The 19,590-nt window shown below is 39.3% G+C and overlaps 1 protein-coding gene and 1 pseudogene across 4 annotated transcripts; both read right to left on the minus strand.

Moving 5' to 3' along the window:
* Positions 1-3,522: 3,522 nt before the first annotated feature.
* On the minus strand, positions 3,523-18,158 carry traf3ip2l (TRAF3 interacting protein 2-like). 4 transcript variants are annotated; one of them, XM_027138692.2, is made up of 10 exons: positions 17,983-18,158; positions 11,527-11,670; positions 9,519-10,171; positions 7,433-7,475; positions 7,244-7,311; positions 6,657-6,754; positions 5,929-5,997; positions 4,426-4,539; positions 4,263-4,337; positions 3,523-4,025 (listed from the first exon to the last, which is right to left on the minus strand). In XM_027138692.2, the coding sequence occupies exons 2-10, from the start codon at positions 11,568-11,570 to the stop codon at positions 3,879-3,881; spliced, it is 1,311 nt and encodes a 436-aa protein (XP_026994493.1). In that variant the 5' UTR covers positions 11,571-11,670; positions 17,983-18,158; the 3' UTR covers positions 3,523-3,878. The 4 variants fall into 4 exon arrangements, with proteins under 4 accessions (XP_026994493.1, XP_026994494.1, XP_047670261.1 ...); XM_027138693.2 differs by having other exon boundaries at positions 11,527-11,628; positions 17,983-18,157; XM_047814305.1 differs by having other exon boundaries at positions 7,244-7,308; positions 11,527-11,628; positions 17,983-18,156.
* LOC113653681 lies at positions 16,990-17,136 on the minus strand (annotated as a pseudogene).
* Positions 18,159-19,590: the final 1,432 nt, after the last annotated feature.

Consider the following 19,590-nt stretch of genomic DNA (forward strand, 5'->3'; position numbering starts at 1 on the left):
ACACACACACACACACTACGGACAGTTTTCCAGAGATGCCAATCAACCCACCATGCATGTCTTTGGACCGGGGGAGGAAACCGGAGTACCCGGAGGAAAGACCGGAGGCACGGGGAGAACATGCAAACTCCACACACACAAGGCGGAGGCGGGAATCGAACCCCCAACCCTGGAGGTGTGAGGCAAACGTGCTAACCACTAAGCCATGATGCACATTTGAGTCAGTGTTGTCGGTATAAAGGTTTCATTTATGTAAATATTTATTCAAATATTAGCAAAATATTCATTTTCATTTGAATAAGTAAATAAATAGTTTAGTTATGTGATTTATTTGTTTTTAATGTTGCTGGATTTTATAAAATGAAATTGAATGCAATAAATAATCAAACAAACAAACAAACAAAGTCATGTCCTTCATGATAAAAGTCCCCAAATTGATATTTCAAAAGTAAAATTCTCCCATAATCATGGAAACAATGGTGTCGTTGAAGACGTCTGTTTAATCAACTCATCCCTTACATGAGACACTGTATTAAAAAATACAGTCATACTTTAAATAAATCTATTATTCATCACGCAGCGTCACGCTTCATTAGTTTGGATGGTTTTGTGAGAGCAGGACGTGATAACGTGGGTTTTATGGAGTATTTTATTGCCTTTCGTTTATAGTCCATCGTCTTTATGAGCGTGTTCCACTTCATTTAGGATAATTCAGGCCTAATCATCCTCACAATGAGGTCACAGTGTGATTAGACATCAAATCAACCTTCAACTGCTCTTCCGACTCACAGCAACACTCTTCTCACGTGTGTGTGTGTGTGTGTGTGTGTGTGTGTGTGTGTGTGTGTGTGTGTGTGTGTGTGTGTGTGTGAGGAAGGAGTAAAATATATGTTTTTAAAAAAAAAAAAAAAACAGCAGCACTGTTTTAACCTTAAAAGGGCAAATGTAGCATTTAGTTAAAATAAATAAAAACTTTTTATAAGAAATAAACCAAAAAAACCAAAAAGATCTCAGAATTTTTTAAATACTGGATTTCTTCTTTAGAAAGTTTAAACACTTCTTTTTTTAAAAATAAATTTCTTCCTTTGTTTGTAATTATAGTTTGATTTTTGTGTTTGTTCTAATTATTTATTTTAAATTTTTACACAGCCTCCAGAAAGATTTAGCTTATTTACTTTGTTATTTATTTTGTTCCACTTCTAAAAGGTGGTGTTTTGTTTTGTTTTGTTTTTGTTTTGAGTCTTTTGCATAGTAAAATGTTTCTGTATGAATAAGCAAAATTTATCCACAACCCTTTTTACAAAGTTTTAAAATGTATCCTTATCTCTCCTCATAATGAAGCACTTGTTTGTATGTTTCATCAGACCTCCATCTTAAAGGATGTTTTCATGCTGCAGGCTTCAGTATTTGGCCAGTGGCAGAACCGAGAGCACAAAGCTGGTAGTTCACACATGGGAGGAATCTCCCGTTCCTACAGTGGAAGCAATTGGGACCATTGTGTGATACAGAAGCTTGTGTGGAATTCTGGGAAATTATTTAACAGGGCATCACATTATACAGTCTCACAGTCTACCGATGCTTGCTTCAGATTGGTCAGGATCAGTAGAGAAATGTTTATTTCTTAGCTGTTTATCAATTCTCAAAGCCCTAATGTGCAAAGCCAATACTTTATAATTCCATTCAAATTTCTTCTTTACTTTTTTATATCTTTATACTTGCTGGGTTTTTAGATGTTGTGCAGTATCAGTGAGCTCCATAGACATATTATTGTGGTCGAAATTGGGACCTCTAGTGGTCAAAATTATGAACTGCAACATACGTTGGTAGAGGTCCAATGGGGTAAAAATCGCGCTGCCTGGTGTTCAGCAGAAAGGACAGATAATGACAGGGTTGCCAGAAAGAATAAAAAAAAGTGCAGGAAGTATGTCTGGTGCGTAGAACCATTTATGTTGTAAAATAAATACAAAAGTATGTGCACCCCTTACTATAAAGAAACTGGGATTAAATGTGCAATAAGATGTTTAACAAGAATGGTGGTCAGGGTTAGGGGTACACATACTTTTGTCCATAGAGAGAGAGAGAAAGCCGGATTATGATATCTGTATCTTAGAAACGCATGCACTCCACAGTGACCTTGCTTCTCTAACATGAAGGCCGGAAATAAAAAAACGCCTCCGTTTTGAAGTTAGCCATTTGTTTGTGTCAGTGAGCCACGAGTGCTGCTGGGCAGAAGGAGATGCTCATTTCTCCATCTGTTCAAATTTTGTCTGATGTAACTCCACTTCAGCCGTGGTCATGATTTTGATTTCTTTTTTTTTTTTTATAGAATTCTACTACAAGTAATCATCAGGGAGCCTCAGACTCATTTCATATTAGATTTAGTCTAAAAACACAGATACACAAACCCGTTTTCATGACTTTCTCACACCACAAGACACAACCTCCATCGCCGGAGCAGTGCTGACAGATTCTTATCTGTTTCGTTAACATGTTATGGTTTTGACGAGCAAGAGCGAAAGAAAATGTGAAAGAAAAGAGGCTGATGAGGCAGAAAAGAGGCAGATTTCTTATCGGTCCACGTTTGCAGAACAGATGAACGGCGAACAGAGTCCCGAGAGTCGGAGTTTCTTTAAGAGCTGTTAGGACTCACATAATGACTAGCGCTGAATCTTAGATCTGCTCAGGAGTGAATTAGACTGCAGCCATAAGCACAATTCACAGGAATGAATACGGGTTATTGCTCGTTGTCCTCTGGTTTTGCTTCTAGCTGTTATTTTCTCTCTGCAGCACGGTGAGCTTTTCACTTAACTTTGTCCAAAATTGCTCTCAAATTATATCTTAGCGAGTCCTCGACGATCTGAGACAGTAACAAACAAATGCTTTTTTCCTGAAATCTTGCAGCATCCCGTAACATTACAGCTTACAGCGTTCACACGCAGCAAAAAACAGAAAACGTCACACAAAAACAAACTCATACCTTCTTTTTTTTTTTACGAATTCCAGACTCCGATTGGACGGTTGCTTCTCTATAACAGCAGCTCGCAGGATTAGATCATTGCGGTTCCAATATGCTATCGTTTCCATGGCAACAGCTCTTTTACAGTGACTCGTTCGACAGGCGATCTAACTGAATGGTCGTGTGGTTGTTGAATTTCTGGAAGATGTTTAAATAATAATTCTGTAAGGAGTCTCTAACATCGGTGCTTTATATCAGTCTGAGGTGAAGTCTGTAGGTTCTCAGACATCTTCAGGACTTCTGTAACATGATGGTTTTTGTCTTCAAGAGAGAAAAAAAAGAAATTAAAAGAACTGACTATTTGGTCTATTGTGAGTGTTGTGTGTGGGTCAGTGGTGGCTCAAGTGGTCAAGGCTCCTGGTTGCTCTTTGTCGAGAGTATGCAGAGATCTATACGTTTCTTTGATCACAATCACAATCACGCTCCGATCTGAGAGCTTCTCAGAACTAAATGACAAAGCTGTAGCACTGCAGACGTGTGGAAGAAAAAGAGAAAAACACACAAAATGTGACAAAAAAAATACAGATATTTTTAATCTACTTCTTATAAGTGAATCATTTATTTAGCACCGCCTCCGTGTTCTCTGAGATTTTGGTCATTTCTATGCTAACGAGTTTACAAAACCTTTAACCTTCTGGGGCTGAAGACGCACATCAGAGGTTATTTTTCTGCTCTTATTCAGACCCGTGAGATTTAAACAGGTGTGTGGGTTAAATGTACATGACAGAAACTATGTATACAGGTTTAAATAGTAGCTAAACAGTTACAAATATTGGTTCAAAAGGGTCCAAAGTCCACTTTCTGGCTCAGAATGCAGGTTAAAGACTCCAGCATTTACAGCGTCTCACGCTTCGTTCGCTCACTATATGGGGATGGAGACGATGGTGGGCAGCTCCCCTATGGGCGGAGGGTTGTACTTCTCCACTCGCATGAGCCGTCGCAAGATGTCGTCTCTGTCTCGGGGCCAGCTGAAGATGTGTGTGTTCTGGAGCCAGGCAGGAACATGGCACTAAGGACGAGAAGGTTACGTAGGATTTGCAACTACTGGTAAGAACATGTTACTGTTGTCAGAAAAGAAATTGCTGATCTGGTGATCTTTGATTTTAAACTTTTTTTTTTTACCCGCCAAAGGATTATGTAAAACCAAAGCCAAAGGTTTACCACCAATTTCTACTTAAATCTTCACCTGCATACAAATGTTCTAATAAAAATATAAAAAATATAAATATAAACAAACAATTCTTACTCTCTTGGCACCGGGAAACAACACAGGGATGAATCTGAAATTCCTGCAGCCGTTCTGTATGAATTCGTTCTGTAACTGTAAGATAAAAGACAAAGAACTCAGTGAAGAATATAAACTGAGTGAACTGTACAAAGAGAAAAGTTTTTTTAAGAGTAAATCTCACCTGTTTGTGGATATAGACGGTGTTGAGTGTTTCATCGTTCTCCACGCATAATGAAGCATTAGTCACAATCTCAAAGTACTTTGGGCTGATGATGATGATGATCAGATAATCTTTCTAAACAGGCAAAGATGAAATATTCAGACAGAAGAAAGAGAAAAAACATGAATTCAGTTGGTTTCAGATCAGTGCAATGTAAAGCCCTAAGACAACGACACACGAGAGAAATGAGATATAACTGACTTCACTGCTTAAGGCAGGCAACTCAACTCCGACTAAAGCTTCTGACTCAGAACTCGACTCAAACTTCAATTCTTCTGACTCACAACACGAGTCAGACTTCAATGAATCTGACAAAACTCGACTCAGACTTCAATCTTACTGCCTCACAACTCGAAGCAGATTAACGCATCTGCCTCACAACTCGATGCAGATTAACGCATGTGCCTCACAACTCGAAGCAGATTAACGCATCTGCCTCACAACTCCAAGCAGATTAACGCATCTGCCTCACAACTCGAAGCAGATTAACGCATCTGCCTCACAACTCGAAGCAGATTAACGCATGTGCCTCACAACTCGAAGCAGATTAACGCATCTGCCTCACAACTCGATGCAGATTAACGCATCTGCCTCACAACTCGAAGCAGATTAACGCAACTGCCTCACAACTCGAAGAAGATTAACGCATCTGCCTCACAACTCGAAGCAGATTAACGCAACTGCCTCACAACTCGAAGAAGATTAACGCATCTGCCTCACAACTCGATGCAGATTAACGCATCTGCCTCACAACTCGATGCAGATTAACGCATCTGCCTCACAACTCGATGCAGATTAACGCATCTGCCTCACAACTCGAAGCAGATTAACGCATTGCCTCACAACTCGAAGCAAATTAACACATCTGCCTCACAACTCGAAGCAGATTAACGCATCTGCCTCACAACTCGAAGCAGATTAACGCATCTGCCTCACAACTCGAAGCAGATTAACGCATCTGCCTCACAACTCGATGCAGATTAACGCATCTGCCTCACAACTCGATGCAGATTAACGCATCTGCCTCACAACTCGATGCAGATTAACGCATCTGCCTCACAACTCGATGCAGATTAACACATCTGCCTTCAACACTTGTTTGACTGTATATTTGTAATCACACCACCAGTGTCACCCATATGAGTTTGGGTTCCCCTTTGAGTCCGGTTCCTCTCAAGGCATCTGCCTCACAACTCGATGCAGATTAACGCATCTGCCTCACAACTCGATGCAGATTAACACATCTGCCAACTCAAAGCAGACTGATGCTTCTCACTACAGAAAGTTTTAAATTATGCCCAGTTCAGCAGAGTTACAAACTGAAACTGTTGTACCTATAGAAAGAAACTAGAAAGAGACTTTAAACATCCAGCTAGTGTGTGTTTAAATCTTGCACTTTAACACAAGTCAGTGCTGTTAGCTGAAATTCGAGACAGTTTCACTGTTAAATAAAAGTAAGCTTACCTCAGTAATGTACCGTTCCATAAAGTCAATCTTACTGATGCTCCTGAACTGCTGTTCAAACATGTCGATCTGAAACACAGAGCAGTCAGTTCAGATACTGCAATGAATTCCGGCCACTCGCTTGTCTTACATTAATTAAATAAGGAACACAGATATAAAGTCAGTCCAGGGTTTCCCGCAGCGCTTTTCAGTTAAGGCGGCCCGCCTAAGCTCGGAAGCCCTACCGCCTTAACTAAATTGTCCAAAAAAAATGAATATTCCGCTGCACAAAAGGCCGTCAAGTGCATCTTGGAGAATAGCGCATACGCTTCACAACGGCCGAAATGAGAGAAAGGCGTGGTCTGTCACTGTCTAGAGGATAATTAAAACGCGTGTCTGCAAAATTTTGAATGTTGTTTTGCACTTTCTTATTTATTATTATATGTTATTTAAATGTTATATTTAGTATTAAATAAATAAATGTTAAATGTAGTACAGAGTCTGTGGTCTATCTCACAAAGAAGCGCCGCTAGCCCCACCCACCCACCCGCCGAACCCTAACACCTTAACTAACACATTTTCTGCAGGAAACCCTGCAGTCCAAGGTGAAAAGCTCTTTGGGGTTTTTTTAAAGGCGGGGGCATCATTAACTTAGTGCTGATGCAATCTGGAGAAAAAAAAATGAAAAAGATGAACTATTCCTCGTTCCCCAGCTTCACGCTCTGAAGTCTGAATCCGTTCTCTCTTACGTGGGTGTAGAAGCCGTTGTGCCGCAGCAGTGCCACAAAATTGATGACCTCTTTAACGTGTTTTTCGTTGTCGGCTTCGTAAGTCACGAAAACTTTCCCTGAAATGAGCAAGGAAGAATTAAAAAAAAAAAAGCCAGTCATCATGAAACACTATAACTACTATAAAGTGTTGATTAGTTGTCTTTAACAGCAGTCCTGACAGTGTTAGCGTTTCTATAGCAACCAAAGGGACTTATCTAAATGTGATACAAAGGTGAAGGAAGTTTGGACCACTCAGCTCTCTGTACATAACCATCTGTCTGTCTTTTGTCTATCTATCTATCTATCTATCTATCTATCTATCTATCTATCTATCTATCTATCTATCTATCTATCTATCTATCTATCTATCATTACTAATTTAAAACTTCTGCCCTTTGATGTCTGTGATAAAAGAGTTCAGAATAAACAGGTTTCTTAATTTTTTAGTGCAGGTAAAATTTCTTTCCTGTTAGACACACACACACACACACACGCACACACACACACACACGCACACACTCAGACACACAGTGCATAATTTGTGCTTTTGTTGTTCAGAAACTCACTCTGCTCTAATGAGAGGGGTGCGGTGCTGGGAACACTCTTTGGCTGAGTGTAAAAGGACTTGTGTCTGCTTTCAGAGGGAAGAACACAATAATCACAAACACACAAAAGAGTTTTCACTGCATGAAGAAGGACAAAGATCTCAGAACAAGATTTACTGAAGGACGAGCTTACAAACAAGATAACAGTACCTAGGGTTGAGCTCGGGGTCTGATGGCTTGCTGTTACTGGAGACTGGAGGGAAAAGAGAGAGAGAGAGAGAGAGAGAGAGAGAGAGAGAGAGAGAGAGGGACAGGGGGAGAGAGAGAGAGAGAGAGAGAGAGAGGGAGGGAGAGCGAGCAAGAGGAGAGAGAGAGAGTGGGAGAGAGAGAGGGGGGGAGAGCAAGAGGGGAGAGAGAGGGAGAGAGAGAGCGCACAACATGATTAGAAACCGAATAAAACACATCATCTGTCTATTAAAGAAAATCATATTTTTTTAACAAAATACAGAACAATATACAATCGTGTCCACTTTATTAGGAACATCTACACATTCATATAGTTATCTAATCAGCCAATCATGTGGCAGCAACTCAGTGCCTCGAGTCTAGTCTTATTTTACTATACAGGTTTATTTGATGTCTTCTGAATTAGTCAGTACAAACCTCATCTTTCAGATTTCTAAACCATTTTAACAAGTTAAAGTTGACGTTAAAAAGTCCTTCGATAGTGAACCTGAGGAAAATCTCTGATGGTTTAGTTTATTAATGTTTAAGCTGCTCTGGAGTCTAAGTCTGTGTAAGAATACCTCCGTGTAAGGAGCCGAGTCGCTGTTGAAGTCTTTGTATCATTAAAACTGCACATAAAAATGTTTTTTTTTTAATCAATTTAAAATGTTCTTCATCCTGTTCAGGGAAAAAAATAATGTTTGCAAAAAAAAAGTTACGAATCATCTGGTTTTGACACCGAACCTGTAAGTCATGACACAGAGCATGTCATCATCATGTTTTTGTGAGGTTTAGGTTTAAAATCGATGGTCATTGAGATCTCAAGTCTCGAGCTCTTCTGCTTGGGAGAAATCTGAACATCGCACACAACAAAACCTGCATCACACTCAACTCTACCTCTGCTTGTGATTCTATTTATGATATATTCTTTGGTAGATTTATTCCTTCTTTATATTCTACCCACTTGTGCCTTATTTTTATTCCTTTACTTTACTCTTTTATTCTGTACCAGGGGCATTAATCCTGGAAGGGACGAAAGTTTTAGCCCCCTGAAACTATGTCGCACCAACAGTTGCATTATTATTACCTCACCAAATCTTCCAATGAATGAATGAATGAATGAATGAATGGTGCCTTATACTAAAAACAGTGCCACCTGCTGACCGAAATAAGTACTGTTCTGTTTGTAACTGTATAGTGGAGAAAATGTGGAAAATAAACGCTATCACAAATACAGCTTTCTAATACTAGAAATTGTTTATTTGTGGTGTAAAATGTTTTTGACAGAACATGAGAGGCAGTCATAAAAAGCATTAAATATAATTAAATTTGAGTTTGAATTTAACCCGGTTGTGAATACGAGGGACTTCTAGCACTTGTCTCCTGTATGAATATCGTCACTCGTATGGATATTTACACGGTTTCTTACATCAGGTGACTTAATAAGACGACGCCGTTGAATACGTGACACGAGAATAAACATGTTTTTCAGACACTGAGTTCAGTCTATTAAAGACAGGACATGTTGGCACAGGGACAGATGTGAGTCCAAGCCGAGACACGTTATATAATACACAGCCTTCTGGGACGTACAGGTGAAAAGAAAAAAGAAAAAAGAAAAGGGCAGGAGTTGATTAGAACTTCCTGTTCCTGCTTGTCCTATAATACATTTCTGAATGTAAGCAAACAAACCCCATGCTTAAAAGTGCAAATGATCAAAAGTCAAGAAGTGATAAATGAACATGGAGCTGAATATTTCAGATTTTTTTTTTCCCAGGCAGTTACATGTCTTAAACACATTATTTATTTATTTAAATTTAATTTTCTAAGAGCTCACTGTCAGACTTCTATCTGGACTAAATTGGTTTTGTTTAATTTTTTCCCACATCTATTATTTTTATTTGTAATTATTTCTTTTCTCTTGCTGTTCTTGTTTTCTCTCCATCTTCTAGGCATGGCTTTAATATTCTGCAAAAATACATAATATTCTAGAAACCATCCCTGACACTATATATATATATATATCTCCTTTTTCTTGAAGGCTCACAACAAGACCTTTATGCACACTTACAGGAAGATGAATAGGGCATGTGGTAGCGTATGTCAGGATGCGGTCTCGGATTCATCCAGAAGGCATGTCCTGGGCCCTGCCCACAGCACGGGGCCCCGTGTGAGGAGCAGGGGGGCAGGTAGTAGCTTTGCTGTGCTAAATCCATGGGGATGGAGTGCAGTGAGCGAGGCTGCTCCAGGCTGGCAGGGTCAGAGCTGTGGCCATCTGGCAGAGAGTGTGAGCAGCAGGATTTGCTCTGATAAGAACAGTAATCTCCAGACACGAGGCAGGACGGATGGCCGCTGCTGGAGAACCCGCCTGAAAATGAGCTGGAGTGGAGCCACTGATCTTTAGGAGACTGCAGTGTGCTGAAGAAGCTTTGAGCTTGGCTGGGGAAAGGCGTCTGGGCGCTGAACCCTGCAGGCAGGCCCAGACGAGGTTGGTATGCCCCGTAGCTGGACTGCATGCTGCTGCTGTCACTGTCGCTCACGCTGTCACAGAGGTCAAGGGACGCAGCCGAGCCACCGGAGGGCGACCGAGCTGGAGCGGGAAAAGGCTGAGACTCCACGCCGCTGACATCAGACACAGACTCTGAACAGAGCAGAGCTTCTAAGTCGCTTTTACTCATGGTTTCGTCGTTCTCCTCCGGGAAGTTCAGTGAATGGAAATGAGAGCTAAAAACAAAAACAAAAAGGAAAATGTGGTGGATTTTAACAATATAAATAATTAAAGAATTAAACTAACATTACATCCTTTAAATTATAGCCCAAACACAATTGTTTAAATAAATCCATGTGTACATTAGTGAGAACATACTGAGAACAGGAGCACAAAACAGACAAACTTTTTTTAATCTGTGATAAATTTGTTTTCTTTGGCAAATTAGTTTAGTTAATTTGTTGATGAATATATATATATTTCTTCTTTTCTCCTTGTTAATTTTTATTCATGATTTTCCTTTTCTCTGGCTGTTCTTAGCAGTTTTCTCCCCCTCTTAATAGTGGCTTTAATATTTCAGGTCTACAATGAATGAATTAATGGGTGTGTGTGTGTGTGTGTCTGAACGTGTGTGTTTGTTTGTGTGCCTGTGTACGAATGTGTGTGTCTGAGTGTGTTCTGGGGTCATGAGTGTCAGCGCTTTGTAGCGTGGGAGTTTTCTAGCATGGGAACATCTTCAGGACAGAGGAGTGACATTTTGTGGTTTCGAGGTAAGGTGAGTGTGTGTGTGTGTGTGAGAGAGAGTCTGTCTGTGGTGTCTGTGTGAGTGTGTGTGTGTATCTGTAGGTGTGTGTGTGTGTGTGTGGTGTGTGAGTGAGTGTATATGTGTATTTGTAGGTGTCTGTATGTGTGTGTCAGTTATTGAATCTGTGAGAGTGTGTGTGTGTCTGTGTGATGTGTCAGTTTGTGTGTGAGTCTGTGAAACTGTGTCTGTGAGTGTCTGAGTGTAAGTGTGTGATATGTCTGTGTGTGTGTGTGTGTGTGTGTGTGTGTGTGTGTGTGTGTGTGTGTGTGTGTGTGTCAGTGTCTGTGTCAGTGTGTTTGTGTGTGTCAGTGTGTGTGTGTGTGTGTGTGTCAGTGTCTGTGTGTGTGTCAGTGTCTGTGTCAGTGTGTTTGTGTGTGTCAGTGTGTGTGTGTGTGTGTGTCAGTGTGTTTGTGTGTCAGTGTGTTTGTGTGTGTGTGTGTGTGTGTGTGTGTCAGTGTGTTTGTGTGTCAGTGTGTTTGTGTGTCAGTGTGTTTGTGTGTGTGTGTGTGTGTGTGTGTGTGTGTGTGTGTGTGTGTGTGTGTGTGTGTGTGAGTCTGTGTGTGTGTCAGTGTGTTTGTGTGTCAGTGTGTTTGTGTGTGTGTGTGTGTGTGTGTGTGTGTGTGTGTGTGTGTGTGTGTGTGTGTGTGTGTGTGTGTGTGTGAGTCTGTGTGTGTGTCAGTGTGTGTGTGCTGTGGTATTAATTTCAAGAGACAGTAAAAACACTGTGACGTTTCTGTGAGTGAAATGAAGCCCATCAGTAAATAAGAAGAAAAGAACTGCGTCTACCTCGGATTTATTGCTGCGGCTGAGGAGAGCAGATTCTGCAACATCTTTCTTCCGATGACTAAAAGACCGACACCATCTCAAGGCCTCAATAGGTCCATGATCCTGTGAATACGTGCACACTGTGAACACACCCTGCCACACACCCTGCCACAAACACTGCCATCAGTCTCAAACAGGTTAAAGGATTAAATCTTTAATTACACATAAATATTCATTTCAAATGTCACTTCTGTGAATAGATATGTCTCTGAAACTGATCTATAATATCAAACACATACAGTGTCACTATTACTGGCACTACAACATATATATTCTACACACAAACACACACAAAGGGGCAAAAAACAAAACAAACGCCATCCCAGAAAATAAAGCTGCCTCACTGGAAAGGCATTTGCAAGTTTGGTGCGTGTGTGTGTATATGAGTGTAGTGTGTGCATGAGTGTGGTGTGTGTATGAGTGGTTTTTGTGTGTGTCTATGAGTATGGTGTGTGTGTATATGAGTGTGGTGTGTGCATGAGTGTGGTGTGTGTATGAGTGGTTTTTGTGTGTGTGTATATGAGTATGGTGTGTGTGTTTATGAGTGTGGTGTGTGCATGAGTGTGGTGTGTGTATGAGTGGTTTTTGTGTGTGTATGAGTATGGTGTGTGTGTTTATGAGTGTGGTGTGTTTATGAGTGTGGTGTGTGCATGAGTGTGGTGTGTGTGCATGAGTGTGGTGTGTGTATGAGTGTGGTGTGTGTATGAGTGAATTCTGTGATTAGACATGTACATAGTGTCACTATTACTGGCACTACAACATATATATTCTACACACACACACACACACACACACACACACACACACACACACACACACACACACACACACACACACACACACACACACACACACACACACACAAAGGGACAGAAAATAAATAGCATTCCAAAAATTAAAGCTGTCTCACTGGAAAGGCATTTGCAGGTGTGTGTCTTTGTGTGCGAGTGTGTTTGTGTGCATGTGTTTGTGCATATAAATGTAGTGTATGTGTGTATCTGAGTGGGCCATGTGGTAGCTTTCGATCCCAGGTCCACCAAGCTGCCACCATTGGGCCCCTGAGCAAGGCCCTTAACACTTAATTACATAAAAAATGAGATAATGTAAGTCGCTCTGGACACAGAGAGAGACTGACTTTATTGATCCCAAGTTAAATTCAAGCATCCAGTAGCAACATACACAGAAATAGGTTTATAACTTTTGAGGTACATTTTTAATGACTATGAGAAATAAAAAGGAGAGAATACTGTAATGAATTTAAGGATTTGGTCATCAAGTCATTTTTGCGTATGTTGACAACAAATCATTGATCAACTCTTTCTTTATTTGATCTTGGGCCTTTTACAACCTACACAGTGACATATAAATACAGGTGAACAAAGTAAAACAATAATACCGAATTTATGAACTGAACGCACAGGAACGCCACCACAAAGTCGTTATTACAAGTGGGAAACTCAGGATATTCCCAGTTGGAGGCGGGTTAGTAAAAAAAATGGTAGAATCAACAGAAGGTAAAATACTATTGTTGTAGTTAATTAAGTGAACGCTCACCTCCATTTCACACCTGTAATCGTAATTACCACTTCCAGATTTATAAATATGAACATCCCAGGAGTTACCAACACGGTGATTACAAATGCTTAAGGACAAACATCTAGGGTTTAAACATTTATGCATCTTTAAATAAAATTATATATAAACATGTATCACTGATCACTCCTGCTCCTAGCGACCAATCACTGATCACTTCTGCTGCTAGCAACCAATCACTGATCACTCCTGCTCCTAGCAACCAATCACTGATCACTCCTGCTCCTAGCGACCAATCACTGATCACTCCTGCTCCTAGCGACCAATCACTGATCACTCCTGCTCCTAGCGACCAATCACTGATCACTCCTGCTCCTAGCAACCAATCACTGATCACTCCGCTCCTAGCAACCAATCACTGATCAATCCTGCTCCTAGCAACCAATCACTGATCACTCCGCTCCTAGCAACCAATCACTGATCAATCCTGCTCCTAGCAACCAATCACTGATCACTCCTGCTCCTAGCAACCAATCACTGATCACTCCTGCTCCTAGCGACCAATCACTGATCACTCCTGCTCCTAGCAACCAATCACTGATCACTCCTGCTCCTAGCAGCCAATCACTGATCAATCCTGCTCCTAGCAACCAATCACTTATCACTTCTGCTCCTAGCGACCAATCACTGATCTCTGCTCTGTGTAATCCCGCCCACTTCTATGAATTCTGTTTAAAACATGTTCTTGTGATATTTACAGTAATAAGAGAATTACTTCAACCTCCACTATTCCTTTCAGACAAAAAAAACAGACATCTTGACATTTGTAAATAATGTTTAAAAAAAAAGCTGACACCGTAAGACTTTGACAGCCACAATATACACAGAAAGTGTCCCGTTTGTTTGTTAATGAAGGATGAAAAAGTTTTTAAGTAGTAAATCTCTATTTCTGTTAAATACAATGTCAAGTGCAGACAGGAAATACAATTAAAGCTGAATAAAAGAAGTGAATCTCACTTGTGAGCAGAGAGTGATCAATCTGGCACAGTGCTAGAATCTACACTTGACCTTTTTCTTGCAGATGCAAAAGCAGTGAAAGTCAGACTGTGAAGTGATGAGTGAGCGATACTGAGGGGATTTCTCTCTCTGTGCTGCTCTGTTTGTAGCGTGTGATATCAGAGCCACTCACTGCACCACTGGAAAGCACCTCGGTTGTGTAGAAACTCAAATCTGACATTAAAGCTACATAGCGCAATGTCTGTCAGGAACAGACACAAAACACAAACACCATTAACAAGGTCATGAGAGCTCATGAGCGCTGAGGCCTTCAGAATTCAGACCAGCTTCACAGGCCTTTAGTAGGAACTACATTACTACTGAACATGTAAATCTAAATAGAAGAATATTTGGTCATTTTCTAAAACTGTCTGCTAGCTATCTTTGTCCTGCTGTGGTACCAACAACTCCTTTAGCAACTTTATTAAAAATATATATTTATGAAAATTTTATTTATGAAACTTTGTTTTCACAAATCCTTTTGAAACAAAATTTATAAACTGTCCTATATTTCATACGCCGCTCCAGCTCTGATAATGTGCGTTGGGTGTTGTTACGATGATATAATACAGCTGGAGTGTGTAAAAAGCACTAGTGTGATCACAATTGATCCTTGTAAACAATCACTGATCATTACTGCTCACAGCAACCATTCACTAATCACTATTGCTCAAAGCGACCGTTCACCAATCACCACTTCTCATAGCCACCATTCACTTATCACTACTGCTCATAGCAACCATTCACTACTCATTACTGCTCATAGCAACTATTCACTAATCACTACTGATAAAAGCAACAAATCACTGATCTTTACTGTTTCTAGCTACCAGTCACTACTGCTCATAGAAACTAATCACTAATCACTATTCCTCCTAACAGCCAATCACTTATCACTACTGCTCATAGAAACCTTTCAAGAATTATTAATGCTAACAACAACCAGTTACTAAGCACTATTGCTCATAGTTGTACCATTCTCTAAATACTACTGTTTTAAGGGAGTTTGCAAAAGTTTGCACACCCCTACATTTGTCAGCCACATAATCACAAGAGCAAACAAAACAATATTTTTTGTTAACTCTGTGAGAAATGGAGGAAACTCCTGCATATAAAAGTCAAAATAAACAGTGGAATTAAATCCAGATTTCCATCAGTCACAGGTTTCAGTGCTCGATAACTCTCCGTAAAAAAACAAAAACATCAGCATCTTTTTATCTCCTTCTCCAACTCTGTGTCACTTTCTGTCTTTACTTTTCATACCTTTTTTGTCTTGCCTTTTTTTCATGCCTTTTCAGTTGAATGCTAAAAGTACTTTTTCCAATGAAACTTTTGAACATTTAGTGACTCAAATGAGGAATGGTCTAATTAAATATGCATACATTTGTAGACTGATTAAAATAAAAATCTACTCTGTGGATGCTGCTTTTTTTAATCTAACACAAAAGAAATGTCGGTGTAATTTTTTACTCCTTTGTGAGCTCCTTCTTTCTAGGGACAGGAATTAAAAATAATGAAACTGTAAATACTAAATAAATAATTTCGGTCAACTCAGTAAACAAACAAACAAAAAAATAAATAAATAAACAACACTGGTGAAAATGTATATAAAAATACAACATAAGTTAAAGTGTTTCCACTCTATGCAGTGTGTATGTAGTACTTTTATGAAATGTAAACTTAATAAAGTTCATCAAGGGGATAAAATTATGTTCCATTAGCATCATATTAACATATTAATGTATCAATAAACAAGTTCTCGGTGCTTGTGAAGTGGGCGGAGCTTAAAGCCCACAAGGCTAGTTTGTGAGAAAGTGTGCGATAAGGTTTGAGCGGTGGACAATAACATTGAAATATGAAAACATTTCTGCTTATTTCTGACTGTGGCACATTTACATACTTACCAGGAAAAAAAAGTGTCATCTCACATCGTTCCAGTTTTATTCAGTTCACATTAGCTGTTTATTAACGTTTTTCACATCGTCAGGATTTCACTGATGACGTACAAAGCGCTAAATGGTTCATTTCTTGTATATCTTACTGATCTTCTGAAGCAGTATAACCCATCTCCAGCACTTACTACCAGAAAAAATCTCCAGCACTTTCTAACTTTACACACAAAAATTACGTCATAAAAGCTATTAAAATCCCTGAAAGCTTTTAAATGCAGATTTAAATATGACGAGTGATAGTAAGGAATCAAATAAATCTTTAGTGAAAACTTGTGGAACCTGTCATTTTATTTTTGTTTTTTTATTTTGGTATTTTGTTTTCCTGTTCAGATTCTAAAATATTTCTAACCTTCAACAAATTCTTTACAGCAGTTTGTTTTATTCTTTGCAAAATTATTACCATATTCTGGTCATCAAATATTATTATTATTTTATATTTTCAGAATAAAACAAACACAAAACAAAAACAATATTGGTTTACAATATTACATTACCTGGAAGTTTTGATATTGTGCACAAATGATTTTTAGAGCTTTTGTTTTTAGAGTAAAGCTTTATAATGTATTATATTTTCAATGTAATAAACCTGCTTAGTCACTTTTAAAAGAAAATACGTTTAATTTTACCCAAATATATCTATGATAAACAAGGACTGCACCTTAAAACAAAGAAATATGCAATCAAAATATTTATTATTTATTATTATTATTATTATTGTGATGATGATGATTGCAGTAGCAGTGTTAAATACCTAGACATAAGAACTGAATAAATGCGCCCAGGGAGCAGTTCGGTGCCTTGCTCAAGGGCACCTCAGTCGTGGCCGGGCCGAGACTCGAATCCACAACCTTTGGGTTACGAGTCAGTCTCTCTAACCTTTAGGCCACGACGTTTCCAACAGAAATTATGCAGTCGAGATTCCCGCATTCGGGGAATTCACAAAGGTCAGCACAGCCCGAGTGCAATGGCCGAGCCTCGCTTTGGGCAAACCACCTCCTTGATCATGGTATTGCCCCTGCCAGGTAAGTATGTGTAAGGAAATGTGAAGTACTTTAACTTCTGCACAGCATCTTAAGTTTAATACATTTCTCCGTCGTTGTTTGCATTAAAGTGGAATATTGAGCCAGTAAAGTGTATAAGAGCGTGTATAATAAGAGCGTGTATAATAAGAGCGTGTATAATAAGAGCGTGTATAATAAGAGCGTGTATAATAAGAGCGTGTATAATAAGAGCGTGTATAATAAGCCAGTGAAGACCTGATGAGGGTGTGTTGAGACCTGAGACCTGAGAGTACAGCAGGATGAACTGGAGTTTCCACATGACAATATTTCACACTGCAGACATGAGAAAGCTACCGGTTCCGCCCGCACCTGCCTGCCTGCCTACCTGCCTTTCTTTCTTTCTTTCTTTCTTTCTTTCTTTCTTTCTTTCTTTCTTTCTTTACCCATTGTCCCTTTTTTTCGACCCAAAACCAACGCGTTAGTAACTCATTTAATTAATTACTTTGCTTTTAATCGGACATTTTGTTAGTCAAACGCGAGCGCTCGTTCGGGCGCCGGCGAGCGCGTATGCACACAAACAGACACACAAACACACACACAGATAGACACAAACACACAAACACACACACAGATAGACACAAACACACAAACACACAGATAGACACACACAAACACACAGATAGACAGACACAAACACACACAGATAGACACACAAACACACGCACACACACAGATAGACACACACACAGAGATAAATACAGAGATAGAGACACACAGATAAATACAGATAGACACACACACACACACACACACGCACGCACACACAGATAGACACACAAACATACACACACCGGGACATATAAGTGTACACTTACCTTGAACACTCACACAGCTGAGAACGTTTGGAGTCCAAAGTTATTTAAAGTACAAATGAATCAAATAAATTTCCGGAGTAAAGCTGAGGTTACAGGACGGAGCTCGTAAACATATTCTCTCTCTCTCTCTCTCTCTCTCTCTCTCTCTCTCTCTCTCTCTCTCTCTCTATTTTTTCCCTCTCTTTCTCTTTCTCTCTCTATAACGCGCAGCCTGCGTTCCAATAAATCCCGCCTCCTGAGCCATGATTATCAGGTTCCCTGTCCAATCACAGTCTTGTTCGTTGTAACACGCGGCTTTAAAACAACAACTGACTGCATTGTGTTCCTGTCTTTCGACTTCTTCTTCTTCTTCTTCTTCTTCTTCTTCTTCTTCTTCTTCTTCTTATTATTATTATTATTATTATTATTATTATTATTATTATTATTATTAGAAGTAGTAGTAGTAGTAGTAGTAGTAGTAGTAGTAGTAGTAGTAGTAGTATTGCTATAATAATAATAATAATTATTATTATTATTATTATTAGTAGTAGTAGTAGTAAATGCTTTAATAATGCCAGTACTATATAAATCATTGTATATATCGTTTATTGAACAGACATGGGAAAAATAAAATTATTTTTATCAATCAAGGCTTAAGTAGCAATCACGTACAGATGATTAGCATGGTGATCATAGAGACAATTTAGTACCGGTTCTCACTTACGTTATAACAGCTGTAAACATTCGTTCTTAATGAAGTTAATAAATGAAACAAAAACACAGCTGTCCTGTTACTCCTTAGTGAGAATCCTTCCGTACATCTCCACAGCATATCAGAGCAATAAAAACCTCTGTTTGTTTACTCGTCCCCTGTATAAGACCTTTGTGTAAGTTGTTACCCTGGAAACGATAATGGAATAGAATGAACGCATTGATATAGACCTTTGATCTGCAGCTACACTTGTGTCAAAAATTGCATCGCCTTCCGACCAATCAGATTCAAGAATGCAGTGGACTAATTCCTGCGATAAGACAATACAGACAATAAACAAACAAATAAATAAATGAAAACTAGGTTAAAGAGTTATTTGGTTTCTTAGACTTTCTTATTCATTTTATTAAGTAGGATGTTATCAAGAATGTTAACATTAAATTTCATCTTTGTTATTAAAGTCTTGAAGCAGATCAGAGATCTCTAGTATCGGAAAATACGACGACAAAAAATAAGTAGGACAAAGAAATGCAGAAGCAGCAGGTTTCAGTGATAAAGAGATGGTGGTTTGATGATGCTGAGGTTGTAACTGTCTTAGCAGTTTAGAGTCAGGAAGGAAAAGAAGGTCAAAGAAAAGCTTCCTGACAGCAACAAAACACAACTACGAACACCAGCTAAGATAATGTGCTCATTCTAACAGTTTATATATATGTCACAACACAGTCCTCCATGTGTTTCTCATTTCTCTCCTCAGCATCTGGAGTGTATTTAATTAACATACACAGCCATTTGAAGACGTTTTTACCCCACACAACACTCAGTAAAATGCTTGTAGGTGTACAGCAAGGTTTCAGGACTTCCCACAGATTCTCAATCAGCTTCAAGTCCTAACTTTGGTGTTTTGCTTCGCATCATTG

Source organism: Tachysurus fulvidraco, chromosome 5, assembly GCF_022655615.1.
Source record: "Tachysurus fulvidraco isolate hzauxx_2018 chromosome 5, HZAU_PFXX_2.0, whole genome shotgun sequence".
Lineage (NCBI taxonomy): Eukaryota > Metazoa > Chordata > Actinopteri > Siluriformes > Bagridae > Tachysurus > Tachysurus fulvidraco.

Bases quoted from the DNA above. Each gene is read 5' to 3' on its own strand.
- traf3ip2l (XM_027138692.2), bottom strand. From the start codon at position 11,570: ATGTTGCAGAATCTGCTCTCCTCAGCCGCAGCAATAAATCCGAG. The intron at 6,755-7,243 runs GTGAGTTTCTGA...TGCTCATTTCAG, and splicing joins ACCCCTCTCATTAGAGCAGA to GGAAAGTTTTCGTGACTTAC. The intron at 4,026-4,262 runs GTAAGAATTGTT...TCTCGTCCTTAG, and splicing joins TGTTTCCCGGTGCCAAGAGA to TGCCATGTTCCTGCCTGGCT.